At 44.7% G+C, this 17,217-nt stretch overlaps 1 protein-coding gene across 2 annotated transcripts in view; it reads left to right on the top strand.

Annotated features, from left to right (window-relative positions):
- The window catches only part of TMEM98 (transmembrane protein 98), a 111,999-nt gene extending 96,507 nt beyond the window's left edge, over positions 1-15,492 (top strand). For both annotated transcript variants that reach the window (XM_075350203.1, XM_075350204.1), the window contains exon 7: positions 10,542-15,492. In XM_075350203.1, the coding sequence (XP_075206318.1) occupies positions 10,542-10,749 (208 nt within the window). In that variant the 3' untranslated portion in view covers positions 10,750-15,492. The remainder of the gene's footprint in view (positions 1-10,541) is intronic.
- The last annotated feature ends 1,725 nt before the right edge of the window (positions 15,493-17,217 follow it).

The following is a 17,217-nucleotide window of genomic DNA, read 5'->3' as shown; positions in this document are numbered from 1 at the left end:
AAAGACACTTCAAAACATGGACAATACCGGACTATAGGCCAGACAAGTGTTCAAAGTCACTCCCTTTTCCTCATTACTGTGAATTTACCATTGGGAATTTTGTCTGAATTACATTGTCCAGAGATTTGCACATAATTCCCAGTGTAAGCGCTCAGTGTAGAGAGCATGATAAATGTGAGCAATGCCTTACTGCGATCTTAGTAAGGCAAAATAAACAAATCAAGAGCAGTTGAAGAATTGGCTTTATTACTATCTTTTATTCCTTTCACCATGCGGTATAAGTGATTAGGCAGCTTTTTTCCTCAGGTCAGTATGATCACAGTAATACCAGATTGATATAGTTGTTTTAAGGTTTGGATACTATCAAACTAAATGGGGTTTTTTTTCAAAATAAAGGTTTCTTTGCATCACCGAATTTTGAAAGCTATAGGGTTTAATTTTTCTGCTGACAGTCATGTGAGGGCTTGTTTTTTTGTGGGATGAGTTGTAGTTTTTATTGATACCATTTTGGGCCAGATAATTTTTTTTTTATCGCTTTCTATTCCGTTTTTTGGGAGGCAGAATCAAGAAGAAACAGCAATTTAGGAATTGTTCTAAGTTTTATTTTGTAGTACGCCGTTCACAACGTCGGAAAAGTGAAGACAGTTATTTTTTCTTCGGGTAAGTATGATTACAGTGATACCACATTAATATTGTTTTGTTTAAATGTGTTGCCGCTTTTACACCATTAAACCTATTTTATAGAAATTTTTTTGGGGGTATTGCTATATTCTGAGAGCTATAGCTTTTTTATTTCTCTACTGACGGACCTGTATGGAGGCTTGTTTTTTTTGCAAGACAAGATGATGTTTCCAACAGTACCATTTTTATTTACATGCAACTATTTGATCATGTTATATTTCACTTTTTTTGGAGGTATGATAAAAAAGCATTGCTTTTTTTGCTATTTTTTTTTTTGTTTTGTGTTTAGTTTTCACTCTAGGGGTTTAGAAGTGTGACATTTTTATAAGCCAGGTTGTTCCAGATGCGGCAATACCAAATATATTTACTTTTTTATTTTGTTATTTTTTTTTACATAAATATACACATTTATTGCTATAATATTTTTTTCATTTTTTGTTCATTATTTTGTGATTTTTTTTTTAAAAATAATATTTTTTATATTTTTACAATTTTTCTTTTTACTTAGTCCCTATATACAAGTGCATCTCAATAAATTAGAATATCATCAAAAAGTTCATTTATTTCAGTAATTCAATACAAAAAGGGAAACACATATTATATAGAGTCATTACAAACAGAGTGATCTATTTCAAGTGTTTATTTCTGTTAATGTTGATGATTATGGCTTACAGCCAATGAAAACCAAAAGTCATTATCTCAGAAAATTAGAATAATTACCACAAAACACCTGCAAAGGCTTCCTAAGCATTTAAAATGGTTCCTTAGTCTGGTTCAGTAGGCTACACAATCTTGGGGAAGACTGCTGTCTTGACAGATGTCCAGAAGGCAGTCATTGACACACTCCACAAGGAGGGTAAGCCACAAAAGGTCATTGCTAAAGAAGCTGGCTGTTCACAGTGCTCTATCTAAGCATATTAATGGAAAATTGAGAGGAAAGAAAAAGTGTGGTTTAAAAAGGTGCACAAGCAACTGGGATTACCGCAGCCTTGATAGGATTGTTATGAAAAGGACATTCAAAAACGTGGGGGAGATTCACAAGGAGTGGACTGTTGATGAAGTCAGTGCTTCAAGAGCCACCACACACAGACAAATCCAGGACATGGGCTAAACTGTTACATTCCTTGTCAAGCCTCTCATGACCAACAGACAATGCCAGAAGCGTCTTACCTGGGCCAAGGAGAAAAACAACTGGACTGTTGCTCAGTGGTCCAAAATATTGTTTTCAGATGAAAGTAAATTTTGCATGTCATCTGGAAATCAAGGTCCCAGAGTCTGGATGAAGAGTGGAGAGGCCACAATCCAAGCTGCTTGAGGTCTAGTGTGAAGTTTCCAAAATCAGTGATGGTTTGGGGAACCATGTCATCTGCTAGTGTAGGTCCTCTGTGTTTTATCAAGACCAAAGTTAGTCCAGCCGTCTACCAGGAAATTGTAGAGCACTTTATGCTCCCCTCTGCAACAACCTTTTTGGAAATCTAAGTTTCATTTTCCAGCAGGACTTGGTACCTGTCCACACTGCCAAAAGTACCAATACATGGTTTAATAACCACAGTATTACTGTGCTTGATTGGCCAGCAAACTCGCCTGACCTAAACCACATAGAGAATCTATTGGGTATTGTCAAGAGAAAGATGAGAGACACCAGACCCAACAATCCAGATGAGCTGAAGGCCGCTATCAAAGCAACCTGGGCTTCCATAACACCTCAGCAGTGTCACAGGCTGATCGCCTCCATGCCATGCCACATTGATGCAGTAATTAATGCATAGTCTTGACCAAGTATTGAGTGCATTTACTGTACATATTTTCAGCAGGCCAACATTTCTGAGTTTAAAGGGATCCTGTCACTGATGTTCATTACACTTACCTAACAGTCGGTGCAGAGCAGATCGGTCGGATGGGCTTCTCCGTTCTCCGGGTCTCGCACCTCCTCTTTCGGCCATCTTTGTCCTCCTTCTGAAGCTAGTTTGGATGACGTGTTCTATGTCATCTACACTATCCGACAGTGAGGTCCTGCGCAGGCACACTTTGATCTGCCCTTCTCTGCTACATCTCACAGCTAGCAGCCATAGAGAACGACTGCCAGCTGTGAGTGTAGCCTATTATTGAGCCGCGATGAGCAAAGATTGCAGGCAGACGCTGTCCCAGGATGGGGGCGCGTCATCCTGCAACCAATCACAGATGATAAGATGGCCAATGGGCAGTGAAAGCTGCGCAGTACAGGAAGTGAATGCACGACCCGGAAGCAGTTTGCTGCCATGACACCAAGTCTCCATAAGTATGAAACTCTCACTTAACTCGTTTTCTTTCTCCAGTGCTGGACACGGATCGCGCACCCGGAATCCCGGGCCCGTCACCCTGGCATCTTTGAAACTGCGCGGATCCGGACTTTTACAGTCCGGATCTGCTCAGCCCTATTTTTTTTATGATATTCTAATTTACTGAGATGCACTAGTAGGACATTAACTTTTATTAGTCTGATCACTGCTTTAACCCCTTCACGACCGCGGGCAGTAAAATTACGTCCTATTTTAACGTGACTTAACGACCAGGGACGTAATTTTACTGCCTAAACTTCATTTGATTGCCGTGGCCATAGCAACGGCTTTCAAATGATGTCCCCTGCTGTTTCTTACAGCAGGGGACCTTTGCTTGACCCCAGGGGGGGTGGCATCGCCACCCCCCATAGACGATCGATGTGATTGGCTGTTCAAATCGGAACCGCCAATCACATTGATCACGCTGTTTTCGGCAAAAAAAAATGCCAAAAATAGTGTGATCTTGTAAAATCCAGCTAGGACCGGGGCTGCAGCAGCTCCGATCATTGGCTGGAAGCAAGCAGACACCGTGGCCCCCCCCCTGCAGCACTGATTGGAGCGATCGTGCGATGACGCGCAATCGCTCCAATCAGTGTGCAGTGGGGCGGTCTGATCTGCCGGTGGCCGCCCTCCCCAGGCCTGTGCTGGTCTGGGGACCCTCCCCCAACATGTCTGCAGCGTGCAGCACTGGCTGGTACTAGTGGTACCACGCCACCGCTGCTGCTGCCGCTGCTGTCACGTCACGTCGCAGGAGCGGTGAGTATTGTGCTCACCTTGCAGCCCCTGCGTGTGCCCCCCTGCGATCTGCCCCCCCCGACATCCCGATCTGCCCCCCCGACATCCCGATCTGCCCCCCCGACATCCCGATCTGCCCCCCTGACATCCCGATCTGCCCCCCGCCATCTCTATTCTGCAGCTCCTCCGGTATCCCTCCTCCCCTGCTCTCTTGCAGCCCCTGCGCGCTCTTGTGATTTGCTCCTGCGCGTTCCCGTAATGGCCCCTGCCCGTGCCCCACTGCGATCTGCCCCCCGCCATCCCGATCTGCCCCCCCGACATCCCGATCTGCCCCCCCGACATCCCGATCTGCCCCCCGCCATCCCGATCTGCCCCCCCGACATCCCGATCTGCCCCCCCACATCCCGATCTGTCCTCCGACATCCCGATCTGCCCCCAGACATCCCGGTCTGCCCCCAGACATCCCGGTCTGCCCCCAGACATCCCAATCTGCCGGCCTCCCCCGTGATCTCTATTCTGCAGCTCCTCCGGTATCTCCCTCCTCTGCTCTCCCCCTCCCCCTCTGCTGTCCCCCTCTGCTGTCCCCCTCCCCCTCTGCTGTCCCCCTCCCCCTCTGCTGTCTCCCCAACGTCCTCTTACCTGTCTTCACCGGCCGATCACATCTGCCTCCATCGCTGGGTCCTTCTTCCTGGGTCTTCTGCTGAGCTGTCCAACTTCCTGCCTGCTGGCTGCTGCTGTAAAGCTGTTCCTTGCCTTCTGTTCCTCCTGCTAATCCTCTGGGTACTGTGAGTATAACTTTTTTTTTTTTCTTTTTTTCCTCTATCCCCTTTCTATTTTTACACCTCATGCGTCCGTGCGTCCCGCCGAGCGCTGATCAGGGATGCAGATAACGGATCTGCATCCGTGGTCAGTTTTCGGCGGGACTTTTTTTCCCGTATTCCCGACGCTTTTTGTATTGCATCAGTCCGTGCATCCCGCCGAGCGCTGATCAGGGATGCACATAACGGATCGGCATCCCTGCTCAATTTTTGGCGTGACAAAAAGCATCGGGGATACGGAAAAAAAAGTCACGCCAAAAATTGAGCAGGGATGCCGATCCGTTATGTGCATCCCTGATCAGCGCTCGGCGGGACGCACGGACTGATGCAATACAAAAAGCGTCGGGGATACGGAAAAAAAGTATCGCATCTGTCCGTGCGTCCCGCTGAGCGCGGATCAACATCCCTGCTCAATTTTTGGCGTGACTTTTTTTTTTTTTTCCGTATCCCCAGCGCTTTTTGTATCTCATCCGACCGTGCCTCCTGCAGCGGCCGATCAGTGCACCGCGTCTGTGCGTTTGAAAAGTCAAATGGCGTTCCTTGTCTTCTGAGCCCCGCCATGCGCCCAAACAATTGATTTCCACCACATGTGAGGTATCTGCGTACTCGGGAAAAATTGCACCATACGTTTTATGGTGCATTTTTTCCTGATACCGTTGTAAAAAGAGAAAAAAAAAAACTACCTTGTTGCTGCAAAAATTTTAAATTTTTTTTAAAAAAAAATAAATAATTTTCACGGTTCAACGTTATCAACTTTCAGTGGAGCCCCTGGGGGTACAAGGGGCTCACTAAACATCTAGATAAATTCCTTGAGGGGTCTAGTTCCAAAATGGGGTAATTTGTGGGGGAGCTCCACTGTTTAGGCACCATGGGGGGGGGGGGTCTAAAAACGTGACATGGCGTCCGCTAATGATTCCAATCAATTTTGCTGTCAAATGGTGCCCTTCTCTTCTTAGCCCCGCCATGCGCCCAACAATTACTTTCCACCACATGTGAGGTATCTGCATACTCAGGAGAAAATGGACAATACGTTTTATGGTGCATTTTTTTCCTGATACCCTTGTGAAAAAAAAAGCTACCTAGTTGAAGCAACAGTTTTGTGGTAAAAAAAATTTTTTTTCTTTTCACGGCTCAACGTTATAAACTTCTGTGAAGCCCCCAGGTGTTCAAAGTGCTCATCAAACATCTAGAAAAAATATTTGAGGGCTCTAGTTTCCAAAATGGGGTCACTTGTGGGGGAGCTCCATTGTTTAGGCACCTCAGGGGGTCTTCAAACCTGACATGGGGCCGCTAATGAGTGCAGCTAATTTTGCATTCAAATGGCGCTCCTTGCCTTCTGAGCACTGCCGTGTGTCCAAACATTTGATTTCCACCACATATGAGGTATCTGCGTACTCAGGAGAAAATGGACAATACATTTTATGTTGCATTTTTTTCCCGATACCCTTGTGAAAAAAAGCTACCTAGTTGAAGCAACAGTTTTGTGGTAAAAAATTTTTTTTTTCTTTTCACGGCTCAACGTTATAAACTTCTGTGAAGCCCCCAGGTGTTCAAAGTGCTCATCAAACATCTAGAAAAAATATTTGAGGGCTCTAGTTTCCAAAATGGGGTCACTTGTGGGGGAGCTCCATTGTTTAGGCACCTCAGGGGGTCTTCAAACCCAACATGGCGTCTGCTAATTAGTGCAGCTAATTTTGCGTTCAAAAATTCAAATGGCGCTCCTTGCCTTCCGAGCACTACCGTGTGTCCAAACATTTGATTTCCACCACATATGAGGTATCTGCGTACTCAGGAGAAAATGGACAATACATTTTATGTTGCATTTTTTCCCGATACCCTTGTGAAAAAAAAGCTACCTAGTTGAAGCAACAGTTTTGTGGTAAAAAATTTTTTTTTTCTTTTCACGGCTCAACGTTATAAACTTCTGTGAAGCCCCCAGGTGTTCAAAGTGCTCATCAAACATCTAGAAAAAATATTTGAGGGCTCTAGTTTCCAAAATGGGGTCACTTGTGGGGGAGCTCCATTGTTTAGGCACCTCAGGGGGTCTTCAAACCCGACATGGCGTCCGCTAATGAGTGCAGCTAATTTTGTGTTCAAAAATTCAAATGGCGCTCCTTGCCTTTCGACCTCTGCCGTGCACCCAAACAATTGATTTTTACCCCATATGGGGTATCAGCGTACTCAGGAGAAAATGCATAATAAATTGTAGGGTGCACTTTCTCTTTTCTCCCTTGTAAAAATGAAAATTTTATGGCTAAAGTAACATTTTTGTGTTAAAAAGTAAAATTTTCATTTTTTCCTTCCAAATTGCTTTGGTTCCTGTGACGCACCTAAAGGGTTAATAAACTTCTTGGATGTGGTTTTGAGCAGTGTGAGGGGTGCAGTTTTTAGAATGGGGTCACTTTTGGGTATTTTCTGTCACCTCGGCCTCTCAAAGGCACTTCAAATGTGATGTGGTCCCTAAAAAAAATATTTTGTAAATTTTGTTGGAAAAATTAGAAATTGCTGATGAACTTTGACCCCTTCTAACTTCCTAACGAAAAAAAAATTTCTTTCAAAAATTGCGCTGGTGTAAAGCAGACAAGTGGGAAATGTTATTTAGCAACTATTTTGTGTGACATATCTCTCAGATTTATGGCCATAAATTTTCAAAGTTTGAAAATTGCGAAATTTTCCAAATTTTCGCACAATTTCCTAAATTTTCACAAATAAACGCAAAAAATATCGGCCTAAATTTACCACTGACATGAAGTACAATATGTCACGAAAAAACAATGTCAGAATCGCCAGGATCCGTTGAAGCGTTCCAGAGTTATAACCTGTCAAAGTGACACTGGTCAGAATTGCAAAAAATGGCCCGGTCATTAGGGTGTTTTAGTGGCCGGGGGTGAAGGGGTTAATCCATTGCAATGCACCAGCATTTAAATGGATTATACCTGTCAGATTTACACTGATAGAAGCCCTCTAAAGGCCCCGTCACACTAAGCAACATCGCTAGCAACATCGCTGGTAACGAACAACTTTTGTGACGTTGCTAGCGATGTTGCTGTGTGTGACATCCAGCAACAACCTTGCCCCTGCTGTGAGGTCGTTGGTTGTTGCTGAATGTCCTGGGCCATTTTTTAGTTGTTGCTGTCCCGCTGTGAAGCACAGATCGCTGTGTGTGACAGCGAGACAGCAACAACTGAATGTGCAGGCAGCAGGAGCCGGCTTCTGCGGAGGCTGGTAACCAATGTAAACATCGGGTAACCAAGAAGCCCTGTCCTTGGTTACCCGATATTTACCTTTGATACCAGCCTCCCCCGCTCTCACTGCCTGTGCTGCCGGCTCCTGCTCTGTGCACATGTAGCTAGCTGCAGGACACATCGGGTTAATTAACCTGATGTGTGCTGTAAGTAGGAGAGCAGGGAGCCAGCGCTAAGCAGTGTGCACTGCTCCCTGCTCTGTGCACATTTAGCTGCAGCACACATCAGGTAATTAACCCCATGTGTGCTGTAGCTAGGAGAGCAGGGAGCCAGCGCTCAGTGTGCGCTGCTCCCTGCTCTCTGCACGTGTAGCTGGTCACTGGTTGCTGGTGAGCTCACCAGCAACTCGTGTAGCCACGCTCCAGCGATCCCTGCCAGGTCAGGTTGCTGGTGGGATCGCTGGAGCGTCGCAGTGTGACAGCTCACCAGCAACCTCCTAGCAACTTACCAGCGATCCCTATCGTTGTTGGGATCGCTGGTAAGTTGCTTAGTGTGACGGTACCTTAAGACCATGCTGCTGGCATGGTCCAATAGACTTGCCATAGCTGGCTGACCCAGAGGTCATCATGATACCATGACAATGATCGGCCCCAGTGATCATGTTGTGAGGTTCTCGATCGCTTGGAAGAGGGAGCACAGTCCATCCCCAAGCCCCTAAATGCTGTGATTGCTATTGATTGCAGCATTTAAGGGGTTAAACAGCCAGAGGCAGAGCAGGGACTGCTCCTGGCTTTGAGAAATGGGGCTCAGCTGTGGCATAAACTGAAGTCCCAGCGGCAATCATGTGTGCACAGCTCCCGCGCATCCACAATTGCCAGGACGTACCGGTACATTCAATGTCGGGAAGGGTTAAGAAATTTAATGCCTTTTTTTTATGCTGCCTACAGTGACAGTGGTGCATTTTTTTAAAGCAATAACATGTCAATTTCTCTTATGGGTACGCTGAATTTTAGGTGCAGATTTTCCTTACAGAATTGTATTAAATGCGTAAAATCTTCACATGACTGTGTCCTTGGGCTGTGTGCCCACAATAAGTATTTGGTGAATTTTTGTTGCTGCGTAATTTGCTACAGAAAATCACAGCATCTTAGAGCTCTAGCAAAGTGGACGGGATTTATAGAAATCTCCTGCCCACTGGGCTTCTTTTTTACTCAGTGTATAGTGACTTGCGGTGCGTCTTTCAAATCCGCAACATGTAACTTGACTTGCAGGTACTCTGAGTTTTATCTACAGATTTTCCCCATAGACTTGCATTAAATGCAGAATAAAACGCACAGGCATGTTTGTGCGTTTCCTCTGTGAAAACACATCAAATACGCATGGAATCAGCATAGTATTATATTAATAGACTTTTCTCAAAGTTAAATACCAGGTAGTATTAAAAACAAAACAGCTTTATTTAAAACATAACACACCAATAAGAAAGAAAAAATGCAGCTTCAAAAACACGATAAAAACACAATAAAAAAAAAACCCCGTAAGTAACCTAATTTACATAACAGGTTCAGAAATTCTGCAACATCAAAAACTCATCAAAAGCTCATGGTGGGAACATAGCCTCAACATCAAAATGTTATAATAATGTATATAGCCTAATTTAGCTATTTTGTGCAGAAATGCTGCAACATCAAAAACCCATCATAGGAACTTAGTCTAAAAATGCTCCAATGCATGTGTGTGCTCTGTCTATACACCATGAACACAACAATAGTAATAGTAGCAATAGAAGTTATGGCTGCTTAGTTTTCCCAAAGGTGGTTTTCCTCTGTATATTGGCCAGAATTTATCGAGGTCATCTATGTCAGTGTTCCTCAAGTTCAGTCCTCAAGGTGAACCATCAGTGCATGTTTTCAGGATTTCCTTTGTATTGCACTAGTGATAACTTAAATACCTCCACAGGTGATGATTCCAACACCCGTGTATTGCTGAGTAAATCCTGAAAACATACAGTGTTGGTGGCGCCCGAAGGCTGGAGCTGGGAAACACTGATCTAGGCAATGTGGTGTTGTAGATTCAGATGCGCCTGATCAGTGTCGGACTTTCTACCGGAGAAACCGCCAGTAATACCAGGCCTGGCTGTGGTTACCTGCTCTCACCTGAGCTCCGGAGTGCAGCCTGGCCTGTCCGCAGCTGTCATGAACTGAATTGCAATCGCCGGGGAATCAGTCGGCGCTCGCGGTTCAGTCCTGCAAACCCTGAGTTCTGTCCGGGCTGCACTCCAGAGCTCAGGTGAGAGCTCCGGAGTTCAATGCAGGTAACCGCAGCCAGGCCTGGTATTGCTGGTGGTTTCTCCGGTAGCCAGTCTGACACGGCTCCTGATTCATGGAGAGGTGCATGTCTCTTCATGAATCAGTAGCATCTGATGAGTGGAGTGTGCCACATCAGAAATCTGGTGTAGGTAATGCCAAAGCTCATCATGTAATAGCTGAACCATGGTGCCATACCCCAGCAACACTATATTCTGCCCATTTTGGTTTAGTTGGAAGAAACTGGCCTGAAAATGCAAAAATAATCCCATATTTTTTTGCAGAACTTCACACTGACCCAAAAATCTTGACTATTCAGTCATTGTGGGAAGAATTCTGGCAAAATTACGTTGATGAATCGGGTCCATTGACTTTACTTGCTATTTATTGTAAATCAACAATTACCTCCAATTTTGATATCTTTTCCATAAGTTCTTAAAATACTGGATCTTGTTCATATTATGTTCATATATGTTATTTTTTTTGTTTAATTTTCAGAACTACGGCTCTTCTGCTGTCTGTGAGCCATCTTGTTTTAGTGACAAAAAATGCCTGTCATCTGACGGTTGGTATGGATTGGATCGATCAGTCCCTTTCGGCAGCTGAAGAACATATGCAAGTTCTCAGAGAAGCTGCAATGGCCACCGAACCTGAACGTGTGATCACAGGAGCAGAAAACTTTCTACAAGAACAGTCTACGATCTAGCAGCCTGGCCGGGCCAGGGCAAGCCAGCAATCCCACAGAAGCTTCACTGCAGTAGATTTAACTTTCCAGATCTGTCTGGGATTAATGCATTACCGTATATGGGGAAATTGAAATATGGCCTTTTTCAAAAAATTCAGGTGGAGTAGCTCTGGTCTAGATGGAGAAGGAGAGATATAAAAGGTTAATCACATTACTTCTACATACACTATGCAAGTAGCCACTAGTCCGTAAGCATCTCAACCTAGATATTTAGAAAAATATAGCAGCATGTTTAAGAAATGAGGGTGCAAAGCCTCCCTGATATATACGAGACCATCCTGTTAAAAAAAAAATGAAAAATTGAAGGCAGCTGCCTTACGTTTTTCCTTTTTAGCATCTTGACCAAATATACTAGGGAGACGCAACACCGACACATCTGCTGGGCCTAAAAGGGGAAGCCATGACACATGAATTCTCTCTCCAGGGTTGACTCTTTATGCCTCTATATTGCACCAAGTATCAGTTTTTCAACAAAGAAACATTTCAAATGTTAAATTGGCATTAGAGAGGGTTAACAGGGTGTGAGTCCGTTTAGAGACAAAAGTCAGTTTGGGCAAATGACCTGCTAAATATTTACTGATTGGTGGTTGTTTAAAAGTCTGTTTATACAGGAAGACTGTGCTTCAGATGCACACTAAAAAAAATAATTTGTGCTAATGAAGGATTGAGTGATCGGCAGCTGGTTTACACTGAAAAATGATAGTGAAATGAGCGTTCATAGGAGCACTCATCTACGAGAATCTAATGGTGTAAATGGCCCATGTGAAGAGACCCCACTATTAATTGGGTTAATCTGCAGGTTAATAGTCTTCTTATCATGCCCGGCGCCAGCACTTACAGTTTGCTGTGAGTCAGTACTGTGGGTACAGTTACAGCCGTCACTCACTACGCACTGAGCGGTGACTGAATCTGTGCCGGTACCACCCCTATGACTGGAAGCTGAACACTTGCGGGAGAAATAAAGTTAATTTCCTCCTAGGAGCTGGGCTCTCAGTGTGGTTATTGGGCACATTAAGAACACTCTTAAAGGGAACCTGTCACCAGATTTTTCACTATTAAACTAAAAGAATCCCCTTCTGCAGCTCCTGGGCTGCATTCTATGAAGGTGCACCTTGGCCCTAACTCCCCTTCCAGACCCCAAAAATAACTTTATAAAACCTAGGTATGCTAATTACCTTGGTTGGCCAGCTGGGTGGGCTCATTTTCTGCTCCTGTCCCCCCTCCTGCCGCTGATCGCCGTCCTCCTATCTTGATTGACCTGATGACGCCTCCGTCATCATCCGCGTCGCATTTTCAAATTTTGCGCCTGTGCAGTTATGTCTGCTCAGGCGCAGTTCGCTCTAGTGCCGGTGAGCTAAATGCGCAGGCGCGAGATTATGGGAGGATGGTGCTGGTGAGGTCATGCACAGCGCCGACCATAATCTCGCGCCTCGCTTGAGCGGGGGTCAGCACAAAAAGACTGTTCAAAATAACATTGACACTTGGTGCTCTCTTGGCATAGTTGAGCAGTTCAGTGTAGCTTCTCATCTACTTGTTTTACATATAGATCCCCTCCCCCTTCCTACTTGATTGGCAGCTCTAGCTTTCCATGTTCTTGAGAAGGCCAAGGGTAAACATGTAGGAGGAAAAGTGCACTGAATACCTGTGCTTGGTTTGAAAAGTCATTTTGTGGTAACAAACTTCTTTTAAAGGCAAATCAGTCAACAGGTTTTTGCTACCTCATCTGAGAGCAGCATGATGTAGGTAGAGACTCTAAATCCAACAGTGTATCACTTAGATTACTGGGTGCAGCCGTTATGATACATTCAGTTTTTAGATTTAGCAATGCAAGGGCCGAAGAAGAGAAAGCGCAATGGAGTCTTACCAAGGGGGATCACAATAGATTAAGGCTCACCTTATTGGTTTGTGAGAAGTCACAACCACTGTGTCAAATGTAGAAGAAAATTGGCTGCGGCAGCCCCAAACACAGATTGTGCCAATGTTCCAGAAGAGAAGGGGTTAATACCGCGCTCCCACAAGGAATCCAGTTAGTTAATTTAAAAATGCATTGTTTATCCAATTTAAAAATACATTGTTTATCCAGTCTACACGTTAAATCATGTCTCCTTCATCGGGACAGAATTGACAATGTTGATATTTGTGTCTTGACGGAGACTTGATCTCTAAAATGCGTTGACTGAATAACAATGCATTTTTAAATCAACTAACTGGATTTCTTGCGGCAGCGTGGCATTAACTACTTCCATTCCGGAACATTGGCAAGACTTAGCAATGCAGCAGAGCTGAAAAAGCTGACTATGCCCACACTAGGCTCTCTGTATTCAATGTACTGGAACAAAAAACTTTTAGTTGCAAACGTGAATATACCCTTTAGGGTATAAATCTAGGAGTTCATCACTGTTAACATTACAATTTGCACAACAACCAACATTTACAAAAGATGTCATGTGTACACGAAGTATTTGGTGAGTTTTTTACCTCAGTATTTGTAGCCAAAACCATGAGTGAGACAATCAGAGGAAAGTCTAATAGAAACGCGTCACCACTTCTGTATTTATCACCCATTCTTGGTTTCGGCTACAAATACTGAGGTAAAAAAACCCTCACTGAAACTCAATGTGTAACCGTGGTAAAACACAGCTTATTCACTACCACATTTGTCTTTGATGTTTAGACCATCTCTACCCTGATTAACCTGTTCTGATCTCATTGTAAATTTGCTCTTTCAAACGTTCGTGCAATTCGGTCCGATGTTGGATCGCACTGCAAGGACAGACTGCAGCTGTCCCGAGTATGCCAACTTCATATATTTCATAATATATACACAGTGGGGAAAATAAGTATTTGATACACTGACGATTTTGCAAGTTTTCCCACCTGTAGAGAATGGAGATATCTGTTATTTTTATCGTAGGTACTGTACACTTCAACTGTGACAGGCAGAATCCCCCCCCCCAATCCAGAAAATCACATTGTATGATTGTAAATAATTAGCATTTTATTGCATGAAATAAGTATTTGATCACCTACCAACCATCAAGAATTCTGGCTCTTACAGACCTGTTATTCTTTCTTTAAGAAGCCCTCCTGCTCTGCATTCATTACCTGTATTAACTGCACCTGTGTAAACTCGTTACCTGTATAAAAAGACATCTGCCCACACAATCAATCACACTCCAACCTCTCCACCATTGCCAAGACCAAAGACCAGTATTTGGACACCAGGGACAAAATTGTAGACGTGTACACGGCTGGGATGGTCTGCAGGACAATAGGCAAGCAGCTTGGTGAGAAGGTAACAACTGTTGGTGCAATTATTAGAAAATGGAAGAAACATGACTTTCAATCTTACTCTGTCTTGGACACCATGCAAGATCTTGCCTCGTGGTGTAAGGACGATTCTTAGAAAGGTCAGGAATAAGCCCAGAACTACCCGGGAGGACCTGGTCAATAACCTGAAGAGAGCTGGGACCACAGTCTCAAAGATTACCATAAGGCTAGTCACATTTGTGAGAGACTCGCTTCGCATCACCCGGCACGGCCACACACTCTCCTGACAGGAGTGGGTCAGCTGCTTGTAGTTCTAACTTTATTAATACACTACGCCATCATGGACTAAATACCTGCAGGGCACGCAAAGTTCTTCTGCTCACGCCAGCACATGTCCAGGCCAGTTTGAAGTTGGCCAATGACCACCTGGATGATCCAGAGGAAACATGGGAGATCATGTGGTCAGATGAGACCAAAATAGATTTTTTTGGTATCAACTTTACTCGCCGTGTTTGGATAAAGAAGAAGGATGAGTACAACCCCAAGAACACCGTCCCAATCGTGAAGCATGGGGTTGGAAACACCATACTTTGGGACTGCTTTTCTGCAAAGAGTACAAGATGACTGCACCATATTGAAGGGAGGATGGATGAGGTCATGTATCGCGAGATTTTGGCCAACCTCCTTCCCTCAGTAAGAGCATTGAAGATGGGTCATGGCTGGGTCTTCCAGCATGACAATGACCCAAAACGCACAGCCAGAGCAACTTAGGAATGCCTCTGTAAGAAGCATTTCAAAGGTCCTGGAATGGCCTAGCCAGCGACAACCCTGAAATCTAAAAGATCTGGAGAAGATCTGTATAGAGGAGTGGGTGAAAATCCCTGCTGCAGTGTGTGCAAACCTGGTCAAGAACTACAGGAAACGTCTGACCTCTGTAATTGCAAACAAAGGTTTCTGTGCCAAATATTAATATTATTGTATCAAATACTTATTTCATGCAATAAAATGAAAATTAATTATTTAAAAATCATACAATGTGATTTTCTGGATTATTTTTATTGTCTGTCTCAGTTGAAGTGTACCTACGATAAAAACTTGCAAAATCAGCAGTGTATAAAATACTTATTTTCCCCTATGCAACGATGGAATAGCTACCTTTGTGGGACTGCAGCAATGCATTATTACCAGATTATCATGGAGGGAAGGTCTGAAGAGAATTCTAAAAACATTTAGCTGTATTATGCAAATGTGGTGTAAAAAGATAAGTGTGACTGCTGTCCTCACACCACGTTTACCTTTCATTGAACCTGAATTAGGCAGACAATTGAAGATGATAAGACACACTTGGGAAAGCCAGTCAAGCAAATATGACAGCTATGACACAATGACATTAGGTTACATTAAAGGCCCCGTCACACTAAGCAACTTACCAGCGATCCCAACAACGATAGGGATCGCTGGTAAGTTGCTAGGAGGTTGCTGGTGAGATGTCACACTGCGACGCTCCAGCGATCCCACCAGCAACCTGACCTGGCAGGGATCGCTGGAGCGTCGCTACACGAGTTGCTGGTGAGCTCACCAGCAACCAGTGACCAGCCCCCAGCGCCGCATGGAAGATGCTGCGCTTGGTAACTAAGGTAAATATCGGGTAACCAACCCGATATTTACCTTGGTTACCAGCGCACGGAGCTACACGTGCAGAGAGCAGGGAGCAGCGCACACTGCTTAGCGCTGGCTCCCTGCTCTCCTAGTTACAGCACACATCGGGTTAATTACCCGATGTGTGCTGCAGCTAAATGTGCACAGAGCAGGGAGCAGCGCACAATGCTTAGCGCTGGCTCCTTGCTCTCCTAGTTACAGCACACATCGGGTTAATTACCCGATGTGTGCTGCAGCTACATGTGCACAGAGCAGGGAGCAGCGCACAATGCTTAGTGCTGGCTCCCTGCTCTCCTAGCTACAGCACACATCGGGTTAATTAACCCGATGTGTCCTGCAGCTACATGTGCACAGAGCAGGAGTCGGCACTGACAGTGAGAGCGGCTGAGGCTGGTAACAAAGGTAAATATCGGGTAACCAAGGACAGGGCTTCTTGGTTACCCGATGTTTACATTGGTTACCAGCCTCCGCAGAAGCCGGCTCCTGCTGCCTGCACATTTAGTTGTTGCTGTCTCGCTGTCACACACAGCGATGTGTGCTTCACAGCGGGACAGCAACAACTAAAAAATGGCCCAGGACATTCAGCAACAACCAACGACCTCACAGCAGGGGCCGGGTTGTTGCTGGATGTCACACACAGCAACATCACTAGCAACATCGCTGCTACGTCACAAAAGTTGTTCGTTAGCAGCGATGTTGCTAGCGATGTTGCATAGTGTGACGGGGCCTTAAGAGTGTATATATACTGTGTGTATATATATATATATATATATATATATATATATATAATATATATGTACATATACACGGTGCTTCATATATTCTATGAGGCCGTAATCTGTAATGCTCGTGTCAAGAGTGGCCAGTTTGTGCATTGCAATTGCAAATCTGACCGAATTGCATGGACATCTGAAAGAGCCCTTAGAGAGTAACAAACCCTTTAATACAATTTATTTTTTTAGAGCATGCACAGCTCATGAGATGAGCGCACACAGGCCGTATAGAAAGCACAGCCTGTGCTTTATATTCAATCCATACTCTGCTCTGTGTGCACTCAAGCTATGCTGCACTCCTCTTTTGGATGAGGTGAAGTGATCGGTGGGGGACTCAGGACCTAGAACCCCCAAAATCTCATAGTTCTATAACAATTTAATGTGTCGAACCCTTTCTGTTTTATTTTAACCATTTCAGGCTGAGCCCACACGGAGTTATGTGCGAGTCTTCGCATGACACTCGGCTCACGCTCTCAGCACAGTGGGAGCCAAGTGTCATGCGACTGTGGTCCGATGATGCGATCAGACCACAGCTGCGGAGGGGAGGGCCGGCGCTGCGGAGAGAAATGGATTTATCTCTCTATCTCCTCTGTTGCCGGCTGTACAAGAATCGCACTGGAATCGCGTTACACTGCTGTAATGCGAGAACAGTGCAATGTTTCTCTCGCCCCCATAGACTTGAATGGGTGCAAGTGGAACAGGATCGCATTGCACCTGTAGCATGCTG

The sequence above is a fragment of the Anomaloglossus baeobatrachus genome, chromosome 5 (genome assembly GCF_048569485.1).
Source record: "Anomaloglossus baeobatrachus isolate aAnoBae1 chromosome 5, aAnoBae1.hap1, whole genome shotgun sequence".
Classification (NCBI taxonomy): domain Eukaryota; kingdom Metazoa; phylum Chordata; class Amphibia; order Anura; family Aromobatidae; genus Anomaloglossus; species Anomaloglossus baeobatrachus.
Note: the sequence above shows the minus strand (reverse complement) of the source record. Positions and strands in the feature narration are given on the sequence as shown.